The following is a 26,370-nucleotide window of genomic DNA, read 5'->3' as shown; positions in this document are numbered from 1 at the left end:
GAAGAACCAGATCTTGTTATATATCAAGTGTTTCTACTTTGTAATTTAGGAAAAACCTTACCTGTTCAGAAACAAGAGTCTGTAGCTTCTGAACTTCTAATTTTAATGCTTTGTTTTGGTCATTTAGAATCTGGAAGAAAGAATCTCAATTTACTGTTTTATTAAGAAAAAAGGTAATAAAGCAATCATTTGAATGGGTTTTTGAACAATCAAACCTTTATCTCAGCTTTCAGTACTCAAAGTGACAGGTCAATTATACACTGACATAATTCAAATTTCACTGGACACAGAGATGCACCCTAGCACTTGGTTGGCCATGACCAGAAACCAGAACTACAGCAATAGTGGAGACAAGTAAGACAGTCCCAAATAGAAACTATCAGCTGAGAAAAGGTTGGGGGGGGAGCAAAATAAATCTCTAAGCTCTACTAAAAGAACAGATAATCTAGAGGAAAAATGATAAAATTCATGGTTTGCATAAGTCCCCTAATGAACTACAGAAACACTGTTTCAGAGTGACTTCACATAAAATCTAGTATTTCTGGAATCACTCAACTGAAAAGTATGCAAGGTTGTTCTAAGAAACCTGAGTTTACAAGCTTAATCACACACCTTAAATTCTTCCATTTTGTTTGAAATTTCATGTTGTAGTTGTTCTTCCAGCAATCTTATTTTATCATCTTTAACATAAACACTATAAGGGTGAAAAAAAGTAAATTAAAATACCTCATACATTCAGAAAATCTACAGGAATTATGGGCACAACTATCAATTATAAGTAGCAACATTTTCTGCAACGATTATACTTAAACATAAATGTATGAATGACTAGATGTACAATACTTTAGTCACCTTTGTTGCATCTTCTCCAATTCATGTGCAGCAGCAGCCTGTGTATGGAATGAGAAGAAAATGGTATCACTTCTCAGGAAGTGCTCAAAACTATTTTTTCACTAATTTTTACATATTAAAAAGTTATAGTTCCATATATTTGAAGTTACAGCAATACCATACATTACTGTAACATGTTTTGCTGTTTGATATTTTTTACTTCTCACTTTTATCCTAGTAAAAGGTATATCTTTTTTGAATTAAATGGCTCAAAGACTCAAATCAGCATAGTAAGATCATTTTAACTGCCTCTTGAAGTGATCAATTCATTGGATCAAACATTTATTTCAACATAAAAATAGTAACATCAAATCATGCAGCCAAAGATAAGAAACCATCATATTTTTTACTTACACAATCAAATTGGGGCTCACAATACCAGTGAAAATAAAAATACGCAAACTGAAATTCTGAGGTCAATGCTCTAAAGCAATAAAGATCTACCTGCTCATTTGCCAGGGCCTGTAATTTCTGCACTTCAGCTTTTAATAAGAAATTCATATTCTGTATATCCTAGAACAAGGAAAAATAGCATTTAAAATATTTAATACAATTGATTTTAAAGTTTGTAAAGCATCTTTTCTACAGAAGAGTTAAGCAAATGTCTCAACTTATAAAATTTCCTAAATAAAATCACCAATTTCTGTTATTTAGCATAGTCCTATCGAACTATTGTAAATTATTGTAAATTATATCACAAGAGAAGCCCTTTGAATTTTTCCTCATAGAGAGCTAGAGGATTTTGTAGTTTAGAAAAATAGTTATTTCAAATGAACTCTAGACTATTTTCCATTCTTCATATACACTTACTGATTATGTGGATAAAAGTAATTTAAATTTCAGTCCTGTAAAATATTGCAGTCATTTATACAAATTACTATACCTTAAGTTCCTCTTCTTTACTTGTTAAATGATCACGTTCATTTGCTAAAGAATCTTCAGTCTGTTTTATCTGCTTATCCTTTTCTGCAATCCTTTAGAAGATATTTGTACATTCAATAAACATTCAGAAGTCACAAATCAAAAGGATTTAAAGCCTTAAAAAGCATCATCCTTACTTCAGTAGTTCTCATATACCTTCCATTTCTATAGCCCCTTTCAGTTTACTAACAACTGTCATACACATTACTATAACTCCTTAAAATACATAACCCTATTTTAAAACTCGAAATAAAAGAGGTTAATTTGTTAAAGCTAGCAATGTCAAAACCAGATTTCAGATCTTCCGAACTCAAGTGATCAATGTCCATGCAAAATTACACGGCACAAAAAAAGCACATAACTTTGTTTTGGTTATACAACCACAGAGTCGGACACAGAAGAACTACAACTACTTATTAGACACAAAAACTAATTTACTTCCACTACTTTCTAAACAATTACCTCTTCCACATAATTGCTAACACCCAAATGAAAGTCTCCCCAACTCTTTTTAAAATAAAAACATAAATAAAAGCAGAATATATAATGTTTAGGGACCCAAATCACTAATGGGAAAAAGGAAAAAAAAAAAAAAAAAAAAAGCAAAAGTTGCTCAAATCTAGTTCAGAGTATTTTCTGAACAGGTCAGAGGTATAAAGTTAATCTTAAGTGTCGCATCTAACAAGTATCAGTTAGTGGTGACTACACAATTATAAGAGTGTGAAAAGATAGGCTTACACTTTATGTAATTCTTCTGCCAAAACTGAAGCGGAGGTCTAAGAAAGAAAAATAGTGTCAACATAAAAGTATTTAAGAGAAAGCTTTAAAGCTATACAATAATCATAACAGAGCTTTAAATTCTAAGAGAAGTTAATGTATATAAATTGTTAAGAAAGTATCTGGCCCATGGTGAGTGTTCAATAAAAAGTAACTACTATTCTGAAAGCAAGTCTGATCACCAACAGCCAGTAGTCAGGAATTACATATCACAAGCCATTTAGAATAAAACAAGTTGACAGGTCTGGAAACTAAATAATTGACAAGCAACAAATGAATAGGAAAAACAGCCAGAAAGGCCATTTGTCATCCTGTGTTTCTTCTCCTTATTAACAACTTTTAATAATAAAATTATCCATTCCATGACTAATATAGTTTGGAAATACCCATGTTCATGTTTACTATTTAAAAGATTCTTACAAGCACTCTCTACGTATTTAACTCCTGATAAATTTTTTAGAGCTACTTCTCAGCTGATAACCCAAGATCACAATTCAATTTGAGTTTGTAATCCACATATACATACACATCCATACCAGCACCCTTTCCTGTGTTAATTCTTCCCCAATTATTTTAGACTACAATTTCTACAGACAAAGCAATAGGGAAAAATATGTTTATAGGGTCAAAGCTTTGGGAGTTTGAACTTCTCTGAACCTTAAAAACAAAATTTTAATGTAAAAACCACTTTTTATACAGAAATGTCAGACTTCTAAGCCAATACTTTTTGCTACAAATAACTCTCAGAATTTTCAAGTTGAAAAACTGAAGCTCAAAATTCGCAATACTTAACTTGCTTTTTACTTGATTTTCTTTATATTATTTATAAAGACGTGTACGTCACGTCAAAGAATAACAGGTCTTACACTATCACTTGAAAACTTTGGAAGGTTGAGTCACTAAACTGAGGTACAAATTTTCAATTGATTCTTTTGCAAATATAATCTGTGATCTATGGTTACCATATTGTTCCCCCTGCTGATATATTAGGATTTTCCAGAGCTAGTTGATATTTAATGAACATCTGTAATACATAAGCCACTATTCTAGACAGCATTCGGCCAATTCTCTCTCCTTGTTTTGTGACAGGACTGGGGATATTTTTGTATAATAAAAGCTCTCTAACCTTCCCCTCATCCGATTAGTTGGTATGGATTTCTTTCTGAGTGTTTTCCCTCAGCACCGTACATAATTAGCAAGTGTTTAGCACTCAGGATCATCATTTGTTGATTCAATGACTAGTCTCCCAGCTATTAATCCAGTAATTGGCACTCAACGGGCATTCAGATGAGTGTTTAAATGGCTGAATCATAAGCAATAAGAAAGCGTCATTACCTGGGCTGCTATCTGGGAATGGAACTGCTGAATCTGAGCTTTCAAAGCCTCATTCTGCTCCAAAATATCCTTTCATAAATAGCAATCAAAAAGAAAAAAAGCATGCTAATAAATAACCCCATGTATATGAACACAATGTATTATAGGTACATCTGTTTATCTTTATCTTTTTTTCTTTTTTAAGGCATTCTTAGATTCCAAAATGCATTATTTTAAACAATGATTAGACATTCTGAGTTAGCTTATAAGACAGAAGTTAAAGATATGTCTGTGCTATTCCTAATCTAATACAAAGAGCCTAAGACTGTCGATGAGCACATCTTCAAACATACCATATTGTGACAAGTGCTCAAAGTTATTATTATTCATCATCATTTCAGAATTAGGATAAGGTAGACATTACTCTCTCTTCTAGACACACAGATCTAATAACTGACCACCTGTATTTTTTTTTAATAAAAAAGAAGAAAAAATACCTGAACCTGCATTTGCAGAGACTCTTCTTTGTTCACCCTTTTCTGCTCTGATTCCATTAACTGCATCAGTCTTTGCTCCAACTGTTGTTTTGATACCAAGGTATCTGTAAGCTTACTATGCAGACTCTGTACTTCATTTTCTTTGGCCACAAATTTACTCTGTAAATCTGTAATAAAACATTACATTTTACAGAGGTCTCTTTCTTTGCCTAGTTTCTCATACACATCTTTAGTGTAGGCATTCTCTTCTCTAGAAAACCTCCTTTGAATCTCTCCTGCTTCTACTCTTGCATGCTCCTGTAGCAGCCTATACTTGTTTTTCATGGCAGAAAGGCAGTAGTAGAGAAATAAACAACACACATAACACGTACTCCATTATCTCCCAGATGGATTCATCAAATTAAGAGTAAATGAGTAAAAGTTAGCATGTATTAAATGGGCAGTTTTAAGTAAATTACTTGGGATGGTAATGCTCTGTTTTTCTCTTCAAAATAAGAACTATTTTCTTGGGAACAAAAAATAAAATGAAGAATTAACCAAAGAACCAAAGAGAATAACTACAGAAAAGAAACACACAGCCAGGACCCCATTACCCTATCATGTACTACAATTTTGCCTGCAACTTTAATGCTTCAGGCAAAACTAGTAGGTAACTTATTTTAAAACCCTAACAAATGTCAAAGAAAGAAAGATATTCTGAAAGTATAAAAGCTATTTTTACTAAGCTATAACCAAAATACCAAATTATACTTTCTTCACAGATGGAAGAGAAAGGAAATTTTACCCAAAATTATATACAAAGTTTACATGAATACCTCTTCCCCTTACCTTGCTGTGCTGCCTCATGTTCCGCTGTTCTCTTCCTGATGTAGCTCTGAACTTCTTCCCACCTTCTTTCAGCTTCTTGTAGTTGAACCTTGGTATTTTAAAAGGGAGAAAGGATAAATTAGCACAAACACAGAATTTCTACTTTGAAAAAGAGGGAAAAAAAGCATCCTCTACCTTTACTGTTGTATCATAAAACTGCTTATTACAACTAGTCTCCTACATTTCAATAAGACAGGCAGATAAACACAGTCTAAAAGCTATTTATTTATCAGTCATAGCCATCCTATCCTCCAACATTACAGGGTTTACAGTTTAGAGATTATTTCAGAGACTCAGTATTTGTGCTGAGTTTAGACCAAGATAGCTACTACTATATACATATCTGATCCACTTAGCAATAACCTGTTTCCCACTAACCCTCCTCAGCTGATAAGCTTCCGAAGGACAGGATAGTATCTTTATTGCTAAATCTAAGTAGCTAAAAATTCTTATTTTGAGGTATTTCTATAACACAACACTCCAATCATGACTATAATCTTTAATGTCATTTATTTATCCATATCCACAGAAAACAGACTTCCATATCTATGCCAGTAGTAAATCCATCAGCAAGATCAGTATTAAATAAAAGAAAGGATACTTATATTAATCTCCCAACAAGACCCAAGAAAACTTAAGAAAAACAAAGGTTACTCACACTATTTTCCATATTCAATTACCCTTGAAGCCTTTTTAACTCCTACTCTGGAACTGGTATCAAAGTACAACTGTATCAATGACCTAGGTAGGAATCTATTATAATGAGGTAGCATTTAACTTACACAAATTGAACTATACTTTCAACAAATCTCCTCTTCAATAAAAGGAGAAATAGAGAATTATACTCATCATTCTATTCAATGTACATATGCTCCAGAATGCATATAAAATGAGATAAATGAATCTGCTCCTCCCTCAGTCAGCCTGAGCAAAGCCATGCATCTCTTCACAGTATAAGTATCTCATTGGACCAAGTGACACACTGGTGTCTAAAAACATAATATGTGATTTTTTTGTACATCATGAGTCGAGTGCAAGCCACTGGAACACCACTTAGTCTTGTGCTTAAACAAAGGAAAAACTACCTATTCCAGTGCTGAAAGAAAACTAGGTTCTACTGGACCTACTGAAAAATCCCAGCTATGGGTGATAAAGTGGTATTAAGGGTAATTTTTAACTACATGATTTCTGCCCTATATATGTAGACCCTAACCCCCATATATAAGACAAACTTCTACAGTTTATACCTGTCAATCAGCTAACATCATTTACCGTATCTTCAAACAGTCTTTAACTTCAAATTCAAGGCTATATTCAATTCTTTCAACAGGGCACATGCTTCTTTTTCTTTCATCAGGGCATAGCATTTAGACTACAGGTCCCACTAAGCGTCAAACTATATTTTTCAAATCTATATACACATTTAAGTCATCAAATTAAATACCTACTGATATGGTTAGGCTTTGTGTCCCCACCCAAATCTCATCTTGAATTGTAATCCCCATAATCTCTATGTGTCAAGGGAGAGACCACGTGGAGGTAATTGAATCAAAGGCATGGTTACCCCCATGCTGTTCTTGTGATAATGAGTGAGTTCTCACAAGATCTGATGGTTTTATAAGGGGCTCTTCCCCATCACTCGGCATTTCTCCTTCCTGCTGCTTCATGAAGAAGATGCTTTGCTTCCTCTTCACCTTCTGCCATGATTGTGAGTTTCCTGAGGCTTCCCCAGCCATGTTGAACTGTGAGTCAATTAAACCTCTTTCCTTAAAAATTTACCCAGTCTCAGGCAGTTCTTCATACCACTATGAAAACGAACGAATACACCTATATTATTCATGAAATGACAAAGGTGGGAATATATCACCTTCAACTGAGTAACTGCTTGCTCAGCATTCTTCTTTTGGACTTCCTCTTGCTGTAGCTTTCCTGTTTTCTCAGTCAGCTCATTCACCAACCTAGCATAATCCTGGCGTAGTTTATTTAGTTCTGCAGACTGCCTGAAAACAGTAACTGGATTAGGAGCCTTCCATTATTACAAATAGATATAAGAAATAAACAAAACATACTTTGGTAGTTTCGCTGAGCTGAGCTAGTAGTTCTATTTACAGCCCAACTGAAACAGAACACAAGCGATTACTAACAATAAAGTTTAGGTGGGTAATTCCTATATAATTCTAACGAGTTATACAAATTCTAAAATCACTGTAAAATATCAAGAAAAATAGATGACCATAAATAGACAGTGTCACCTTCAAACTGGTCTTCTGAAAATGTATTAAAAATCAACCAGTCAGGGTACTGTGTACTCATATTACTAATCTCTCTAAGGTACTATTTCTCAAAGTATGGCCTCAGAGTCAATCACTATCACAAGGAAAGTGTCTTTTTTTTTGAGACAGAGTGTGGTTCTGTTGCCCAGGCTGGAGTGCAGTGGCGCAATCTGGGCTCACTGCAACCTCCACCTCCCAGGCTCAAGTAATTCTCCTAAGTGTCCCGAGTAGCTGAGATTACAGGCATATGCCACCACGCCCAGCTAATTTTTGTATTTTTAGTAGAGACAGGGTTTCACCATGTTGGCCAGGCTGGTCTTGAACTCCTGACTTCAGGTGATCTGCCCACCTCGGCCTCCCAAAGTGCTAGGATTAAAGGCGTGAGCCATCACATTCAGCCTGAAAGTGTCTTAATATATAGATTGCTGGGCTCTACCTCAGAGTCAGTGAATCATAATCTTTTAAGGGTAGGACTCAAGAATACACTTTTTAACTAGAATGCCAGGTGCTCTTCAGAATACTGAAGTTTAGGAGCTACTGTGAAAGGCGACAGATGGATTAAAACTTATAAATTTCATAGACCATTCCACTGGTGGTACTAGTATTTATTACATAGTTTATATATAATATACACATACATGTTTATATAAATATGTAATATATGATATATATTAATGTGTTTGTATAAGTATATAATAGTATGACATTAATATAACATATATAGTTTACATATATGTAACTGAAGAAGTTCTTCACAAAGCAAAAGAGAATTGTTTTTAAAAGTAACTCATTTTAAGCCAGGTGTGGTGGTTCACGCCTGTAATCCCAGCACTTTGGGAGGCTGAGACAGGCAGATCACCTGAGGTTGAGAGTTCAAGACCACCCTGACCAGCACGGAGAAATCCCGTCTCTACTAAAAATACAAAAAAATCAGCCGGGTGTGGTGGCACATGCCTGTAATCCCAGCTGCTCGGGAGGCTGAGGCAGGAGAATTGCTTGAACCCAGGAGGTGGAGGTTGCGGTGAGCCAGAGATCGCGCCATTGTACTCCAGCCTGGGCATCAAGAGCGAAACTCCGTCTCAAAAAAAAAAAAAAAAAAGTAACTCATTTTAGAAACAAATGTAAAAAAAAAAAGTCTAACCAATTACTATCAAACACTATAAATATTTTGATGATTCAAGAAAATACTCTGCCATTCAATTAAAAATAAGGTATTTGGAAACATACTTGCTTTCCAGTTGATTTGTAGTGTTGCTGACAGCATCTCTCAGTATGCCATTTTCCTGCTTCAAGTGAGCTATCTCTGCCTCCATCTGCTCACGAACTTGCTGAAACTAAAATTTTACATATATAAAACTTAGAAAACAAAGACTGTCAAAGCTAACTTTCAAAATAAACTTTATTAAAATGAGAATGTAAAAAGCATCAATAGAATGAAGTTTGAATCCTTCTTCTCAAATAAACATGAACAAATTTAAAAGAAATATACTGTTAGTGATGACTGCAAATTAAATACAAACTCTCACCACATTCAAGAATACAAGTAGATGCTAGCTGCTATCATATTTGACATACAAGATAAACATGCTTAGAGATGATGTTTCAGAACTAAGTATGATTTAGGACTTCTTTCCTATCAAATAGATTCATACAGAATTAAGCTTGTCCTGATCCTATGTCAACTGTATGTTAGCAATATTCTTAAAGTCTTTAGTAAGCCAAAGTTTAAAAACTGAAAATATGTTTGGTATACTTCATATTAAGTTACAAATTGAGCCATAATCATATAGATAACACAAAAACCTGCTTGCTAAAATATTCTGACCTCTAATTGTTTTTCCAAGTTTTTACATTATAAAATACATATAACATAAAACATACCATTCTAACCATTTTCAAGTATACAGTTCACTGGTATTAAATATATCCATAATGCTGTGTAATCATGACCACCATTCATCTCCATAACTCTCTTCATTGTGTAAAACAAAACTCTGCACCTTTTAACAAATAACTCCCATTTCTTTCCCTGAAACCCCTGGCGACCACCACTCTTAACTTTCTTCTTCTAATTTTAAAATTTTGGATTAAAGAATCTAAAGACAAAGCACACTGACTCTTACATTCTCATAAGAACATGTTTTTATATGAAATAATCTTATTAATAATTCTTTCAAAAGAAATTGTTGCTTATTAAGAGAAATTAAGGTATATGTTTCTATTTTTCACAGAAGTTATCATATGGAATCTGTATCCTGACCTCTGTAAGTAATCAAGTAAAACAGGATGAATCACTTAAATACCTTTCACCTTCAACAAAAGATGCTGCTACAAGTATTTGACTAATTTTCAAATTAACAGGAATTAGGAACTAAGAAGAAAAGATCACTTGAGGCTAGGAAAATTAGTTCTTCAATAACTCAAATTGCTGGGGGATGAGAAGATGAAGGAATGGGTTAAACAAATGCTAAAAGCAGTGGATAAGGCAAAAACACAAAAACAGCATCATTCACTTCTTTTTTGCTATTAGTGGCATTTCAGAGGAAAATAGTGGGACTCTGAAAGCAGCGAAGAATATTTTTAAATTTTTAGCAGACTAGCGATATTATCAAAGCAATATTTTACAAAAAAAAAAAAATTTGGTACCAAATGCAAGACAGAATGAAAATGACAAACCTATTAATATGAGCTGTAATTATTCTAGTATGTAATAATAAACTAAAGACACGTCTAAGAATTGAATGCAAGAGTAACTAGAAATAAAGTGGTTTGGAGTTTTTTGTTTTTTGAGACAGGGTCTCACCCTGTCACCCAGGCTGGAGTGCAAATGTGTGATCACGGCTCACTGCAACCTCAACCTCCCAGGCTCAAGCCTCCCACCTCAGCCTCCTGAGTAATTGGGACCATGAGCATGCCACCATGCCTGGCTAACTTTTTAATTTTTTTGTAGAATGGGGTCCCACTATTTTGCCCAGGCTGTTCTCAAATTCCTGGGTTCAACTGATCCTCTACCTCAGCTGGGATTACAGACATGAGCCACGGCACCTGGCCACAGAAATAAAATGTCTTTAAGATTTCAGAGCAAATTGTAGACTAAGCGAGGCAGAGAGAAGTCACGGGATTCAAGCATAAAGATAACAATGCCTCAAAATATAAAAACCATGATTGGCCTGGGGGAAAAAAAAAAAAAATCAAACTGATCAATAGGTGAGAGTTTTAGACACATATTAAATCTGAGGTAATGACAGACCTTCCAAATTGAAGGATCAGCCAGCAGATGGAAGTAACAATTTCAAAAAGTCACTGGTGAAGAAAGTTAAATTAAGGAAAGTATTACATGACCCCTAAGCAAGCAGACCCAAGCCATATTCTTCAATAGCCTCTTTAGCAGTAATAAAGATATTTCAATCTTTTTAAAAATAAGAAAAAAAAATGCACTGGTCTAGTCCTAACTAGGATCATGAAAATGGAAAATATATACAAGAGACAGACTGTAAAAACTGAGCCTTCTGACAGAAGATGAGTGAAACGGTAGGAAGTAACAACAGACAAAATCACTCAGGCCAAAACCCTAGAAGTCATTCTTCACTATCACCTCTCCCCTCCACACTAACACCAAGCCCTATCTAACTCACTCTTTGTATACTCAAACTCATTCTCTCATTGTCAACATCTAATTTCAGGCCCTTGTTCTTTGACTTGAATTCTAGCAAAGTCTTCCAACCATCCTTTGCTCCACTCTCCCCACTGCTACCAAGGTAAAAATTTAAAATAGCAGTGTAATTCCAGCGACTGCTGTGTTGCTTAAACTCCTTCCCTGGCTCCCCAGTCTTCAGGTATACAAGGCCCTTTTAAGATGGGGCCTCTATCTACTTCTCAATATCCCTTCTTCATTCCCAAATACCACAACTCTTACTGTATTTCTCACAGAGCAGTTACTCCAGACAATCTGTACTGGTAGCACCTGGATTGCACTAATTAAAAAGCTCAATCCTGGGTCCCAGAATATACCCACTGAACTATCATCTCCAGAGATGGACTAAGAAATCACACCAAGTAACTCTTATCCTCAGTGCCCATTTCTTTACTCTCTTACTTGATAATGCCTAATTGTTTTAAAAGATTGAACACAGTCTTATCACTTCTAAAAAGTCTTCCCTATCAAATCCTTCTCTTCCCTACCTCCCATCACCATTGCTCTAAAGTAGCCAATACTTATCTTTATCATCATATTGATCTGCATCCAGCCTCCCTACCTCATCCCCACCTAGAAAAGTTGTTTTACTTAGGACAGAGAGTGAATTTCACTAGCCACTGTATGTTGATAGCCCAGCAAAGGGCCTTGCACATACTAGTCACTTAAAAGTTTGCTAACTAGTCATTTAAAAGAATGCAAACATTTCATCTTGTTTTCAAAGAATGAAAATATACCTTCATCTGCATCTGTTGAGTCTCTTGATAACTGACATGTATTTTGTTTTGAAATACATTATGTTCCTTTTCTAATGTTCCAATCCGATCTTTCATCCTTGCTATAACCACATTGCTTCTTTCTTTCTCTGACATCATTTCCTAAAAGAATATCCCAGAAATTTAAAAACTTGTTATTTAATAAGTATCATAAGCCTGCAACAATGATAAACAATGATGTTATGTAACATCAGTAAAATAATCACGAATGATAAAACATTAAGTACTTGCTTTAAAAAAGCGAGGTCAAAAGATTTCAAAAACAGTCTTCTGCATCTCATCTGCTCTTCACACCAATTCCCTTCATAATCACTTTGCCACTGTTTTACTACTAATTCAAATGCACTTTCTAGTTTATTATAAGTTAAAGACTATGAACCTAAAATAAATCCTACATTCTAACTTGATTACACGAAAGAACATTTTAAAGCACAATAGTTCCTTCTCTATCATTCCCAGGTACATTCTCTTTCAGGGAAAAAAGGCCTAGAAGGAAATAAAAGTCTCTTTCCTAAGGGAAGAAATAGGGATAAGATGTTTCTGAGACGGAGTCCCGCTCCATTGCCCAGGATGGAGTGCAGTGGCGCAATCTCAGCTCACTACAAGCTCCCGCTCCCAGGTTCACACCATTCTCCTGCCTCAGCCTCCCAAGTAGCTGAGACTACAGGCGCCCGCCGCCATGCCCGGCTAATTTTTTTTGTATTTTTAGTAGAGACGGGGTTTCACCGTGTTAGCCAGGATGGTCTTGATCTCCTGACCTCGTGATCTGCCCGCCTCAGCCTCCTAAAGTGTTGGGATTACAGGCGTGAGCCACCGCAACTGGCCCCTAAGTCAAATCTTAAATGAGGGATTTCATTTTGTTTTGCTGGTACTATGAACTCCTAGAACAAATATTAATTATCGAAGTACATGAAAGCCAAGCAATTTTAAAATCAGCTGCAGGTATGATTAGGACTAATCATGTCCCTGCTCTAAAGCAACTTTTCGACAAAATTTGAGATATTACATAATTTATGTTTGCCTGAGTTTGTTCATTCATCTTCACAAATTGTTATACTCCTGTATGACATACTTAGAAGTATATACATCGTAAGTACACAGCTCAATGAATTATCAAATTAGTTATCCTAATTTTTTTAAATACAGTCATATAGTCACATAAAACTGTAAGTTTCTAATTTTATTAACAACTTTAATCTTGCCAACTTTTTCCATTGACTTTTTTTATTTACTTCAAATTCACATAAAGGATTTATATTCAAACAAGGTCATTCATTCTTACAATGTCATCAAGTGGCTAGGTGAACGACTAGTAAATAAACATCATGTACTCTACTGCATTTAATCCCTAGAAAGAGAAACAAGCACTTCAGGAATAATGAAACCATATTTTCTATAGTTTCAATTCCGTTCTCTCAGTTTCATGATGTTTTAAAGATTGGCTTTTCCAGTATTTTTTACTATTAACCTCTGAGAGTAATATTTCTGAGATTTGAAGAACTAGACAAAAAATTATACTTATCACAAGAAGCTCCATAAAAAAATTACTTATGTTAAGAGTTTCACATTTATTCCATTAATCAGACTTAAACAAGATCACACCAAATTTTGTGTTTCTATAAAGAACAGATCTAGGTCAGATCCAATTAAAACAAATTCCCATGCTTCTGTACAGAATGCTTTTGTTATTCTGAAGTTAGGATATCTGTAAGTACTCTTATTTTAAATAATTCAACTATAGGTTATAATATCACAAAAGAGAGAGACGGCTCTATCTACTCTCCCAAAACTCTAAAAGAAAGTTACTTTAGTTGGATATAAATTATAAATAATTAAACTACTGACAATAGATAATTTCTAAAATCTTTCTGATTTGCGAAGTATATCCCTCATACATAAGAATGTCTTCACCTGGGTTAACTGCTTACACCGATCCTTTGTAGCAGCAGCATCTTCCTTCACAGCAGCAAGTAACTTGTCCTTTTCTTGAAGCTGATGTACGAGCGTAGTCAATTCTCCCTTACTTGACTGCAATTGAGAAAGCAACGCAGAATTAGTAATAGTTACCAAGGGCTAATAAAAAGTATGAAAATGGGGCTGGGCGCCGTGGCTCACGCCTATAATCCCAGCACCTTGGGAGGCCGAGGCGTGCGGATCACAAGGTCAGGAGATTGAGACCATCCTGGCTAACACAGTGAAACCCCGTCTCTACTAAAAATACAAAAAAAAAAAAAAATGAGCCAGGCATGGTGGCGGGCGCCTATAGTCCCAGCTACTCAGGAAGCTGAGGCAGGAGAATGGCGTGAACCCGGGGGGCGGAGCTTGCAGTGAGCTGAGATCGTGCCACTGCACTCCAGCCTGGGCAACAGAGCGAGACTCCGTCTCAAAAAGAAAAAAAAAAGTATGAAAATGAAATGTGGCACCTATACACCATGGAATACTATGCAGCCATATAAAAGGGTAAGTTCATGTCCTTTGCAGGGACATGGATGAAGCTCGAAACCATCATTCTCAGCAAACGAACACCAGAACAGAAAACCAAACACTGCATGTTCTCACTCATAAGTGAGAGTTGAACAATGGGAACACATGGACACAGAAAAGGGAACATGGACACAGGAAGGGGAACATGCCTGTCGGCGGGTGGGAGGATAGGGGAGGGATAGCATTAGGAGAAACACCTAATGTAGATGACGGGCTGAGGGGTGCAACAAACCACCATGGCATGTGTATACCTATGTAACAAACCTGCACGTTCTGCACATGTATCCCAGAACTTAAAGTATAAGAAAAATAAAATAAAAAATAAAAGGTGCTAAGATTTAAGAAATTATGAAAATAAAGTATCTAACATTAAGTGTTCCTGGGTCAATGCAGAGTTCTGTATTACATAAAAAGTAAAATAACTGCCAAATACTGATCAGTGAAATATTCAGAAAAATCTCTTTAAAGTTGTATATTCTGAAATTTCCAACTAGATACATATCAATCAAAAAACAGATTTTTACAAAGAATTATGGGAATTCTAGTTTTAAACTCAGAGTCAAGACAGTAATTTCCTCCTTCTCCTACCAGATCGAAAGAGACAATGTGAAACCAAAATGTAAGCTGCTATGAATGAAACAGTAACCTATAATCTCAAAGCATCTGAGGAAAGATCACCAAATACAGTAAAAATCAAAATCAGATGCTCCACGACCCCATCAGAATACACCCATGGCTATAGAGGTGCCATAAATGTGTAGTTCTCTGAAATTAACAGGCACATCCTGAAAGGTAAAACCAGCAATCCCCAATTTGACATGGGAAACAACAAACAAGTGCAAAGATTGAAACTTTCTCAGAAGGTCTCAAGAAGGAAAAAAAAAAGTCACAGATAAAATCACACATCTCAAGCAGAAAAAAATCACTCAAAGGGAGCAACTAGCCAGTGAGGCAGTCAAAAGATTCTCTAGAGGGAGGCCCTAAGTCTCTTATCTGAAAAGCAGCGAAGGCTAAAAAAACTCATTTTACATACACAGTCCCCAAGGAGAACACCAGTCAGCCTTGACCCTTTAGTAATACCAAGCCTTAGCACAAAGATGATCCAAGAAAAACACCCCTCATTGGAAGAACAGTAGTAAATAAAATAAAATAGAATAAAACAAAACAGGATCTATACTAGATATCAAAAAAATGAAAATAAGAAAAACACAAATAACAAGTGAAGAAAAATCACCAGAAAAAGGTTATCAAACAGCAGATAAAAATTGTGATTAAAAATCTAATATAGGAATCATCTCTGGAAAATAAAAGAGCTCAGAGAAAAGATAACACAAAATGAGATGAAATGTGAGCTCGCAAAACTAAAGTGGAAGCAAAAGCAACACCATCCCAGAAATATACTATAGTTAGAAACAGCAAACAGAAAAGCACATGCCGCTGTAAACACAGTAAGGGCCATAGAGTACATGGTAGAGAGAAGTAAATAAAAAGGAGAAATAAAGTTTTCTTTGGTAATGTGTTAGGTTTTTTTTGTTGTTAAAGATATGAAAGATAATGAAGGTAGCCAGAGGAGAGCCCACATGTATTTAACTGATCTCCATTATTTTACTTATTTCAAGAACATTATATATAACTTCCCAGTAATAAAAGCTGACTTGAATCTAATGATTAAAAAGACATACTGTATCCAAGGTAAGTTTAACAGAGCAGTCAACATCAAGCCATATTATAGTACAATTACTGAATGCCAAAGAAACTGAATCCCTTGATGTGTGTAGAGTCGGTCAGACACTGAAAAAAATCCAGTAAATAATAAAAATGTGATTGATTATTCAAAGAATGTTTTATTGTGAGAGTGCAGTTTAACAAAAATATATGAAAAGGGTGCAAAATGCAGGCTGGCTTCAGACCTCTACCCAGCAATATGAATAAAGAGAACAGTGAAACAACAAATGCATAAAATGTTTCAAGGAAAGAAAATGAAACTCTGGAATGTTATACCCTAAACTATTATTTAAGTATAAATACAACAAAAGCATGTTAACTTGCCAAAATTTGGAAAATTTCTTGAAGAAATCCCAGGAAAAGCAACTTCAGCTAACCAAGAGATGAATAAAGAAGCTATGACAAAAATACTAATATTTAGATCTGGACCTACCATTAAACTATAAAATTAAAACTAAAACATGAAAATTATAATCACAGAAGAGATGTTAAATATTACAAGTATCTGACAAACAGAAAAAGTATTATTAACAAAAGTTGAGAGGGGTAGAAGAAAGCAGCTAGGGGAAAAAAATTGAAGTGGTATAACAGTAGTTCCTCCTGCTACGCAGCATGAGGCCCAAATTGTTAATAATTTAAAGTTTAAAATATAACTGAAGCAAGTATATTTAAACGTCAATAATAAAAAATTAATAATTAAACATTTTACTAATAATTATATTAATAGTTTATATTTTTCAGCATTTATTATATGCTAGGGACTCTAAGCACCTAACATGCACTATCATTTAATTCTCAAAACTTGATCACTCCCATTTTAGACACAGGAAAACTGAGGCATTAAAGCTAAGAAACTTACCTAAGGCCACAAAGCTGCAATTGGCAGAGTCCAGATTTGAATTCAGGAAGTCTGACTCCAGAGCTCAGGATCTTAAGTACACTCTCAAGTGCCTCATAACTCGAATACAAGGGCACGTGTGCACTCACACAACATAACATCTCTGCTCCAACCCTTCTAGCTTCTGCTCTGTTTTCCCCTTCCCACCTAAGCTTATTCATAGCGGACACTCGCTGTCACTTTTCCCATTCATTTGGTACTTATTTATAATCTTGTATTGCAATGAAACTGCTTTTACTAAGGATATCAAACTCATCTCTAAAGCATGTTACTGTTGATCATTCAAACTCAAAGTTTCTGTGATTCCACTATCTCCTGGTGTTCCTCCCACTTCACGTCTCTTCAGTATCTTTTGTGGTGATTTTCCTTGCCCTTTACTTGTTGGTGTTTCCTGGGGTTCATTCTTGAGCCTTCTATCACCTCTCACATCCTCCCTGATCTAATATACATCTACCATATGTACTGATGATAGTGGATTATCTTCCTCTATCACTCCCATTGTAGCCTTTCTTCTACTCCAGAGAAATATGTTTTTAATTGTAAAATGACTATACCCACTTAAATGGCACAAGGGACACCTAAAACAGCTTTCTGAAATTTCTCAATCCTCTACTCTCTACAAAGTGTTCACAAAAACCACACTCACCACAATCTATCCAGTTACTCAAGAGAGAAAACAAGCAGTCACCATGGACTCTTCTTTAGCCACTACATACAACTGCTCAGCAAATCCCTTAACTCTTCTATCCTATGCCAGTGCCCTGTATTTATCTTTCCCTTGCTCTAAAGTGGTCTTTATTCGGCACAAGGATTCAATTACCTCTGAGACTTTGAACAATCTGTGAAAAGGTCTGACCAACTCAGTTCTAAGGCAGGAAAAGGGAGAAATTAAACTTACCTAGTCTTACTCAGATACAGGAGACCTACAAAGGCAGAGTTCCTTCAGTAGAGAACAGAACCGCCCCATGAGAAACCAAAAACAAAAAGATTTTAATTTAAAACCAAATGGCTCCAAGGAAAAGGGGAAAAACATCAACAGTTTCAAAACACTTGCTCCATGCTATCTTTAACAGTTTCCAACTTCTTCCAAGGCCTGCCTAAAATAGACAAAGGGTAGTCTGATTTACCACCCAGACTCTAGAGTTCAAAGCTGTCTCAGACAATAAAATTATTACTCTTGCCCCCATAAGCTACCAGGAACATCTTTAATTAGAAGAGAGACACTTAAAGCAATTATTTTTAATCTTAAAAAGCATTAACTCTAAACAGCAATATAGTAACACAGTAACTTCAGCAAGGTTCTTCCCTGCTAGGAGCTGTTCTCAATCCCCACATATAACTAACAACTTTTTAAAGAAAAAATTAAACCATTGAAGGTTTGAAAGTAGTTGAAAGGTTATGGGAAAAGTAGTCACCCAATTACAATAAAATAAACCAAAGGACAAATTCTTTAATCAATATCAAGGCTAAGCACCATGGCTCACACCTGTAATCCTAGCACTTCGGGAGGCCAACGCAGGAGGACTGATTGAGCTCAGGAGCTTGAAACCAGCATGGGCAACACGGTGAAACTCCATCTCCACAAAAAATACAAAAACTAGCCAGGCATTGCTTGTGGTCCCAGCTACTCAGGAGACTGAGACGGGAGGATCGCTTGAGCCCAAGAGGTGAAGGTTGCGGTGAGCAGAGATCGCACCACTGCACTCCAGCCTGGGTGACAGGGCCAGACCTCATCTCAAAAAAATAAAAATAAAAATAATCAAGAAAGTTCCGTGCAACAAAACACCTGTCTTCGTATTTAAAGTCACATTTATCGTATTTACTGATTACCTTTTTACTCTGGGCCATTGCTGGCATCACATGGAGACTATCTAACAAGCATGCTACATCGTAAAATTGCCACAGATTTGTAAAATGCACTGTCAATAGAAGTATGACAGACTTATAATGCTACAATAAATGCTATGGCAAAAACATCCAGACGGTTGTAAGAAAGAATAGAAGGACAAACAATTTAGACTGTGAATTCAGGTTAGCCTTATATGAGAAAATGACATTTAAGTGGAGACTTGAAGGAGGAATTGGGCATAGAAAGAAATTGGAGGGGAGGGTTTGGGAGGAAAGGGGAGACAGGACAGACAGAAGAAAAAAATCTGATATGAGAGAAGAATCAGAGAAGACTCCATATGGGTGAAATTTAGTGAAGAAGTAAGAAAAAATGTCATTAGGTGAGGCTGCAGAGACAGGCAGGACATAGACCTGTTAAGGAATCTGGATTTATGTTTTAACTGCAAAACAGAAAAACACCAAAGGGTTTTTAAAGCAGTAATATAACCTAATTTATCTCCTACAAGTCACTTTACAGTTATGTGGGGGGAAAAAAACAAAATTAGAGGACTAAGAAGAAAAGCAGAAACATCAATTTGGAGACTACTGCAGGTAATCAGGTGAGAGGTAATGGTCTAGACTAGTCTAAGAAAAAATCAAACCACTGAAGGTTTGAAAGTAGTTGAAAGGTTATGGGAAAAGAGGTGTGCATGTGTGTGTTTTTAGAATAAAGACAGTTAAATGCACCATAGCATTTAAATGACAGTTAAATGCTAATATTGAATAGCAGACACCACATCACTTTATTTTACATAGGTAACCCTTGAAAACTTCACCTTTCCCAGTACGACATAGTACATATGATATTATAGTGAATATGACCCATAATATAGATGTTAACTGCATGGGGTTTTTATTTTACAGACATAGTACATATGATATTATAGTGAATATGACCCATAATATAGATGTTAACTGCATGGGGTTTTTATTTTACAGACATAGCACATATGATATTATAGTGAATATGACCCATAATATAGATGTTAACTGCATGGGATTTTTATTTTACAATTTTTTTTAAAATCAGCCATAGCAGTGACTATGCCTTTCAAATTATTTCTTTTAGAAAAGTAAACACAACATACACACACCCCCACAACAACAGCCCTGAAGTTCTTTGAACGGTGTGATCTTCAGTCACAAAAACAGTTCATATATGCTATCCAGAAATCACCTGACTTTGACTTTAGCACTTCTGGTCAGAGCAAAGCACAGTCCAGTTTAGCCAAGGGCCAAATGACTTTAAAAGTAATATAAATCTGGCCGGGCGCGGTGGCTCACGCTTGTAATCCCAGCACTTTGGGAGGCCGAGGCGGGTGGATCACGAGGTCAGGAGAGCACGACCATCCTGGCTAACACGGTGAAACCCCGTCTCTACTAAAAATACAAAAATTAGCCAGGCATGGTGGTGCATGCCTGTAATGCCAGCTACTCTGGAGGCTGAGGCATGAGAATTGCTTGAACCCAGGAGGCGGAGGCTGCAGTGAGCCAAGATCACACCACTGCACTCCAGCCTGGGAGACAGAGAAAGACTGTCTCAAAAAAAAAAAAAAAAAAGTAATATAAATCATCTTATTTTAAGCAATTGGCTCTGTCAAAGGATCAGATGACATCAGATGACATTTTAAATAAGTGAATTGATTAGTGTGAATATATGATATGGTTTGGCTGTGTACCCACCCAAATCTCATCTTGAATTGTAGCTCCCATAATTCCCACATGTTATGGGAGAGACTTGGTGGGAGATAATTGAATCATGAGGGCAGTTTCCCCCATACTGTTCTCCTGGTAGTGAATAAGTCTCACAAGATCTGAGGGTTTTAAAAGGGGAAATCCCTTTCATTTGGTTCTCATTCCCTCTTCCCTGCTGCCATGTAAGACATGCCTTTCACCTTCTGCCATGATTTTGAGGCCAGCCACATGAAACTGTGAGTCCATTAAACCTCTTTTTCTTTATAAATTACCAGTCTCAGGTATGTCTTTATCAGCAACATGAAAATAGACTACTACAGTAAATTGGTACCAGGAGTGAGGAACTGCTGTAAAGATACCCAAAAACGTGGACGTGACTTTGGAACTGGGTAACAGGCAGAAGTTAGAACAGTTTGGAAGGCTCAGAAGAAGACGGGAAGATGTGGGAGTTTTGAACTTCCTAGAGACTTGCTGAATAGCTTTGCTGATAATGACACAGGCAATGAAATACAGGATGAGGTCATTTCAGATGGAGATGAGGAACATGTTGGGAACTGGAGTAAACGTGACTCTTGATATGTTTTAGCAAAAAGACTGGTGGCATTATGCACCTGTCCTAGAGATCTGAGGGAGACCTGAGGGAGATGATTTCGGGTCTCTGGTGGAAGAAATTTCTAAGAAGCAAAGCATTCAAGAGGTGACTTGGGTGCTATTAACAGCATTCAGTTTTAAGAGGGAAAAAGAGAATAAAAGTTTGGAAAATTTGCAGCCTGATGATGCAATAGAAAAGAAAAACCCACTTTCTGAGGAGAAATTCAAGCCAGCACAGAAATTTGTGCCAGCGGCAGAAGTAATGAGGAACCAAATGTAAATCATCAAAACAACGGAGAAAATGTCTCCAGGGCATGTCAAAGACCTTTGCAGCAGGGCCCTCCTATCATGGGCTGGAGACCTAGGAATTAAAAATGGTTTCCTGGGCAGGGCCCAGGGCCCCCCTGCTGTATGTAGCCTAGGGACTTAGTGTCCTGCATCCCAGCCACTCTAGGCATGGATAAAAGAGACCAAAGTACAGCATGGGCCGTGGTTTCAGAGGGTGCAAGCCCCAAGCCTTAGCAACTTCCACATAGTGTTGAGCCTGAGGGTGCACAGAAGTCAAAATTTGAGTTTTGGGAAATCTCTGCCTAGACTTCAGAGGATGTATGGAAACACCTGGATGTCCAGGCAGAAGTTTGCCGCAGGGGCGGGGCCCTCATGGAGAACCTCTGCTAGAGTAGTGAGGAAGGGAAATGTGAGGTTGAAACCTCCACACGAAGTCCCCACTGAAGCACTGCCTAGTGGAGATGTGAGAAGACGGCCACCATCCTCCAGATCCCAGAATGGTAGATCCACTGACAGCTTGTACCGTGAGCCTAGAAAAGCCACAGACTCTCAATGCCAGCCCATGAAAGCAACCTGAAGGGAGGCTGTACCCTGCAAAGCAACAGGGGTGGAGTTGCCCAAGACTATGGGAACCCACCTTTTGAATCAGTGTGACCTGGATGTGAGACATGGAGTCAAAGGAGATCATTTTCGAGCTTCAAGATTTGACTACCCCACTGGATTTCAGATTCGCATGGGGCCTGTCGCCCTTTTATTTTGGCCAATTTCTCCCATTTGGGTGACTGTATTTTCCCAATGCCTGTACCCCACTGTATCTAGGAGGTAACTAAGTTGCTTCTGATATTACAGGCTCATAGGCGGAAGGGACTTGCCTTGTCTCGGATAAGACTTTGGACTGTGGACTTCTGAATTAATGCTGAAATGAATTAACACTTTGGGGGACCAGTAGGAGAGCATGATTGGTTTTGAAATGTGACATGAGATTTGGGAGGGTCCAGAGAGGAATGTTATGGTTTGGCTGTGACCCCACCCAAATCTCATCCTGAATGGTAGCTCCCATAATTCCCATGTGTTGTGGGAGGGACCTGGTGGGAGATAACTGAATCATGGGGGCGATTTCCCCCATATTGTTCTCATGGTAGTAAATAAGCCTTACAAGGTCTTATGGTTTTATAAGAGGAAACCCCTTTCGCTTGGTTCTCATTCTCTCTTCCCTGCCACCACGTAAGACGTGCCTTTCACCTTCCACTATGATTGTGAGGCCTCCCCAGCCACGCAGAACTGTGAGTCATTTAAACTTTTTCTTTATAAATTACCCAGTCTCAGGTATCTCTTTATCAGCGGCATGAAAATGGACTAATACAATATATGAAGTAATTTCTGAAGGCATTCCAGACTATATGTTCTGAGATGTTAAGGATGGGAGTAGATATTAATTGCTCTGGCTAAAGTCTTCTTTGGTGAACTTCTAATGACCGCTCACAAATATGCCCACAATCAAAAAACATGCTTACCTTCTTTAAAGCATCTTGTATCACACCAGACTTCTCCTTTAGCAGATCTACAACACAAAGAGCCTCATCTTCAGAAAACATCATAGTCTTCAAGGACAGAAGAAAATCTTTAAACTTCACTTCAGCATTTTCTAAATTTGAAAAAAAAAAAAAAAGAGTTGGCATTAAAAAAACACAAGTAGTAACTTCAGCAAAGGTAAGCATGAAGAATTCATGGCCCAGAAAGTCAATAACCAAAAGAAAACAGATATATACTTCAGGTCAAATAAAACAAATACTCCAGTCAATAGGAAAAAAAAAGGGTTTATCATCTATAATACGGAATAATTACATTAGCTAAAAGTTTGCTCAAATTGCAAAATACTAAAATGCCAATATACCCTCACTTTAAAAAAAATCATTTAGGTGTCCAGTATGTGCTAATATCTGCACTATTATATTAACAATAATCTCAATGAACTTCAATAATCCTTGCACACTGACAACCAACTGTGAAAAACAAAATAATCCTGAGAGATATATAAGCCAAATTCCACACATGAGAAAATAAGTTCTAAGATAATTATAAAAAGGAAACCTGATTCTATGAAGATCAAATATAGGCAAACCATCCTGACATTTTAAAAATCCATGCATCAAGCACCTCCTGACCCATCCACCCTTATTTTCCCAAGGTTCTCGTATTAGGCATTAACAACCTCTTCTTAAAAAGAAACTGCCACCCATCAGACTCAAAGGAGCCTAGGGTTTTTAATACTTCAGCTAAATTATAAGTTTTAAAAGGTAGTTGTGTACATATGTGGAAACAGGAGATATGTGGGAACTCTGAACTTTGCAATGAATTTTGCTGTGAACCTAAAACTACTCTTAAAAGAAAAGTCTATTAAAAAAAAAAAAACAGCTATGAATTAGCCAAGAAACCTCACAGGAGACAGTAGTAGCTGGAAAATAATCATCAGATAGCAAAATAGCTGTAGGACCTTTAATAAGTCAAATTCAAGTTCCAGATCTAAAAAACTGAGGAGGCTGGACTAAAAGACTACCAATAAATCTTCTATTATGAGGATTTGATTCTTTTGCAATGCATTGTTTCTATGAGAAAATGAAATATATGACTCCATCAAAACTCAGAAATGTGTTTTTATAGTACAACGAAGACTATAAATCCCATACATTATTACCTTTGTCAGTTTCAGTCTTCAGTTTTTTAGTCCCAGATTTCTGAATCCCTTCTACTTGGTCAGGTTTAAGCAAATCAATAACCTCTCTCTTATCCACCACAGGACTTGAGTCAGCATTATCCATCAAAGGAATATATGCAGTTGCATGAATAAGGGGTTCATCTACGAAGACTGCAATTTAAGTTCAACAAAATCGTAATTAGAATATTTACAAAACAGAGTAAATGACATGCAAGCATACTTTAATGATAAATGCAGTTATTTTGAAACCTCTAATAGTAGTTCAAATTGGTTTTAAATTCCTATTTCATCATTTAACAAGTCAAAACACTCATTCTAATGAAGCAGTACCAGCTCAATAGCCTTATTTTATAGTAAATCATTTAAGTTCTCTAAAAATGTATAGCGTATATCCTCTAATGGTATCTAAAAACTTTTTACGCATCCTTAGGTCTCATTTAATTTTTGTTTTAATATAAGAATTATTTCCACTTAATTAGTGCTCAAGGAAAACTATTAGTTTTTATTTATGTTGGTACTGTACCAACTTATTGTAGTTGATAATTTTTAATCAAGTTCTTTGTACTTGCTAAGTGCAAAAATCACACTGTTCCTAGCAGATAGCTTCTCGTTTCTCACTAGTTATGCCTCTAATTTCTATGACACATGTACACTTGCTAAAACTTCCAAAATAACATTAAAAGTGAAAGAAGGAAGCCTCTTTATTTTGTTCCTAATTGTAATGGGAAGAATTTAAAGAGTTTGAACATAAAGTCTAACGTCTGCTGGTTAGAGATACAAACTTCCACACCCAGATGAAAATCTCTTTTCTTTTCATTCCTACCTTTTAAAAAGAACTTTTGTACTTATATATGTCTCTTCTTTTATTTAAAATTAAAATTGTTTAACATTTAATTTTAACAAATATATTCAGGTAATATTTCTCTCATACCTAATTGATATGTAATAATTTTAAGTTGTTTAGTCTTCACAAATTTCACAGCCAAGCTTTCCCTGGAAAACTGTGAACAAATAAGATTGCTCCATCTCTTATCATTTGATGGCTGCTATATACACATGCGAGTTCTGTTTAGGAATTAATTAGAAATGTATGCTAATGCCAGATCTAGCTAATGTCCTTAAGCATAATCTTTAAATGATATTAAAAAGTACAAATATTTCAAGAATGTTTTTCTTTTATGGTCTGTATGCTATTTATTTTTTTCAAAACTGAGTTAAGAATATTTATAAATGCTTTGCCCTTTGTAAATGGTATATAAACTTTTTCACCTCAAATGTATACTCTGCCCATCTGTCAAAGCACTACAAAGTCATAAGGCTAAAGATAATTTTAGACCTGCATTAGTAAGTATTATAGTTGTCATTAGCACACATTAAACTGGGAGCTAAAGAGTGTGTGAGATTTCCAGGGTCCTTGTGCTGGTGTACTTCTTTAGAATTAGCATTACAAAAATACATATCTAAACATCTCACCATTTTCTGTCTTTTGTTTCTTTGATGAAGCTTTCTTCTTCCCTGATCCACTTTCTTGTTTAGTCTCTTGGTGGAGGGGTAATGCTTCTTGCCTTTTTGATGGTACTATGAGAGTTTCCACCTTTTTATCCTGGTCATCTTTATTAAACACAAATGAAAAAAATAATTGCAGCAAACAATGAACATAACAGAAAAGATGCAATCATTGAGTAATTCCCAGAATGCTTTACCACTAAAAATTTAAAGTGTGACATATAACACTCTTACTAATAACTTATTCTAGCTTTCTTACTCCACTACACCAGCTCTTCAATGTACTTACTCCTCCTTTCCCATTCCTCAGCTATTTTCAACCCTACTGAGCCAATAGGCATGATCAAGTCTCTATCATCTAAAAAAAGAAACAGCAAGGTACAGTTGCTCACACCTGTAATCCCAGCACTTTGGGAGGCTGAGGCAGGCAGATCATCTGAACCCAGTAGTTCCAGACGAGCCTGGGCAACGTGGTGAAACCCAATCTCTATAAAACCCCATCTCTACGAAAAAAATAAAAAAATTAGCCAGGTGTGGTGGCACACACCTGTAGTTCTGGCTACTCTGGGG

The 26,370-nt window shown here is 36.2% G+C and overlaps 1 protein-coding gene across 18 annotated transcripts in view; it reads right to left on the bottom strand.

Annotated features, from left to right (window-relative positions):
• The window catches only part of KTN1 (kinectin 1), a 104,777-nt gene that overhangs the window by 42,585 nt on the left and 35,822 nt on the right, over positions 1 to 26,370 (bottom strand). For 16 of the 18 annotated variants that reach the window (XR_012415813.1, XR_012415814.1, XM_065548831.1 and 13 more), the window contains exons 3-18: positions 25,768 to 25,905; positions 24,274 to 24,444; positions 23,093 to 23,223; positions 13,922 to 14,038; positions 11,972 to 12,112; positions 8,768 to 8,874; positions 7,135 to 7,267; positions 5,229 to 5,316; positions 4,401 to 4,567; positions 3,925 to 3,993; positions 2,551 to 2,588; positions 1,775 to 1,865; positions 1,336 to 1,404; positions 853 to 890; positions 613 to 694; positions 62 to 130 (exon numbers count right to left, since the gene is read on the bottom strand). Coding sequence is in view for 16 of the 18 variants with exons in the window: in XM_065548831.1 (XP_065404903.1) it covers positions 62 to 130; positions 613 to 694; positions 853 to 890; positions 1,336 to 1,404; positions 1,775 to 1,865; positions 2,551 to 2,588; positions 3,925 to 3,993; positions 4,401 to 4,567; positions 5,229 to 5,316; positions 7,135 to 7,267; positions 8,768 to 8,874; positions 11,972 to 12,112; positions 13,922 to 14,038; positions 23,093 to 23,223; positions 24,274 to 24,444; positions 25,768 to 25,905 (1,649 nt within the window). In the remaining 2 variants the exon portion in view is untranslated. The remainder of the gene's footprint in view (positions 1 to 61; positions 131 to 612; positions 695 to 852; positions 891 to 1,335; positions 1,405 to 1,774; positions 1,866 to 2,550; positions 2,589 to 3,924; positions 3,994 to 4,400; positions 4,568 to 5,228; positions 5,317 to 7,134; positions 7,268 to 8,767; positions 8,875 to 11,971; positions 12,113 to 13,921; positions 14,039 to 23,092; positions 23,224 to 24,273; positions 24,445 to 25,767; positions 25,906 to 26,370) is intronic. The other 2 variants (XM_065548838.1, XM_073997433.1) reach the window with 1 other exon arrangement.

Source organism: Macaca fascicularis, chromosome 7 (assembly GCF_037993035.2).
Source record: "Macaca fascicularis isolate 582-1 chromosome 7, T2T-MFA8v1.1".
NCBI classification, from domain to species: domain Eukaryota; kingdom Metazoa; phylum Chordata; class Mammalia; order Primates; family Cercopithecidae; genus Macaca; species Macaca fascicularis.
The sequence above is the reverse complement of the archived record's forward strand: the minus strand, read 5'-3'. Positions and strand labels throughout refer to the sequence as shown.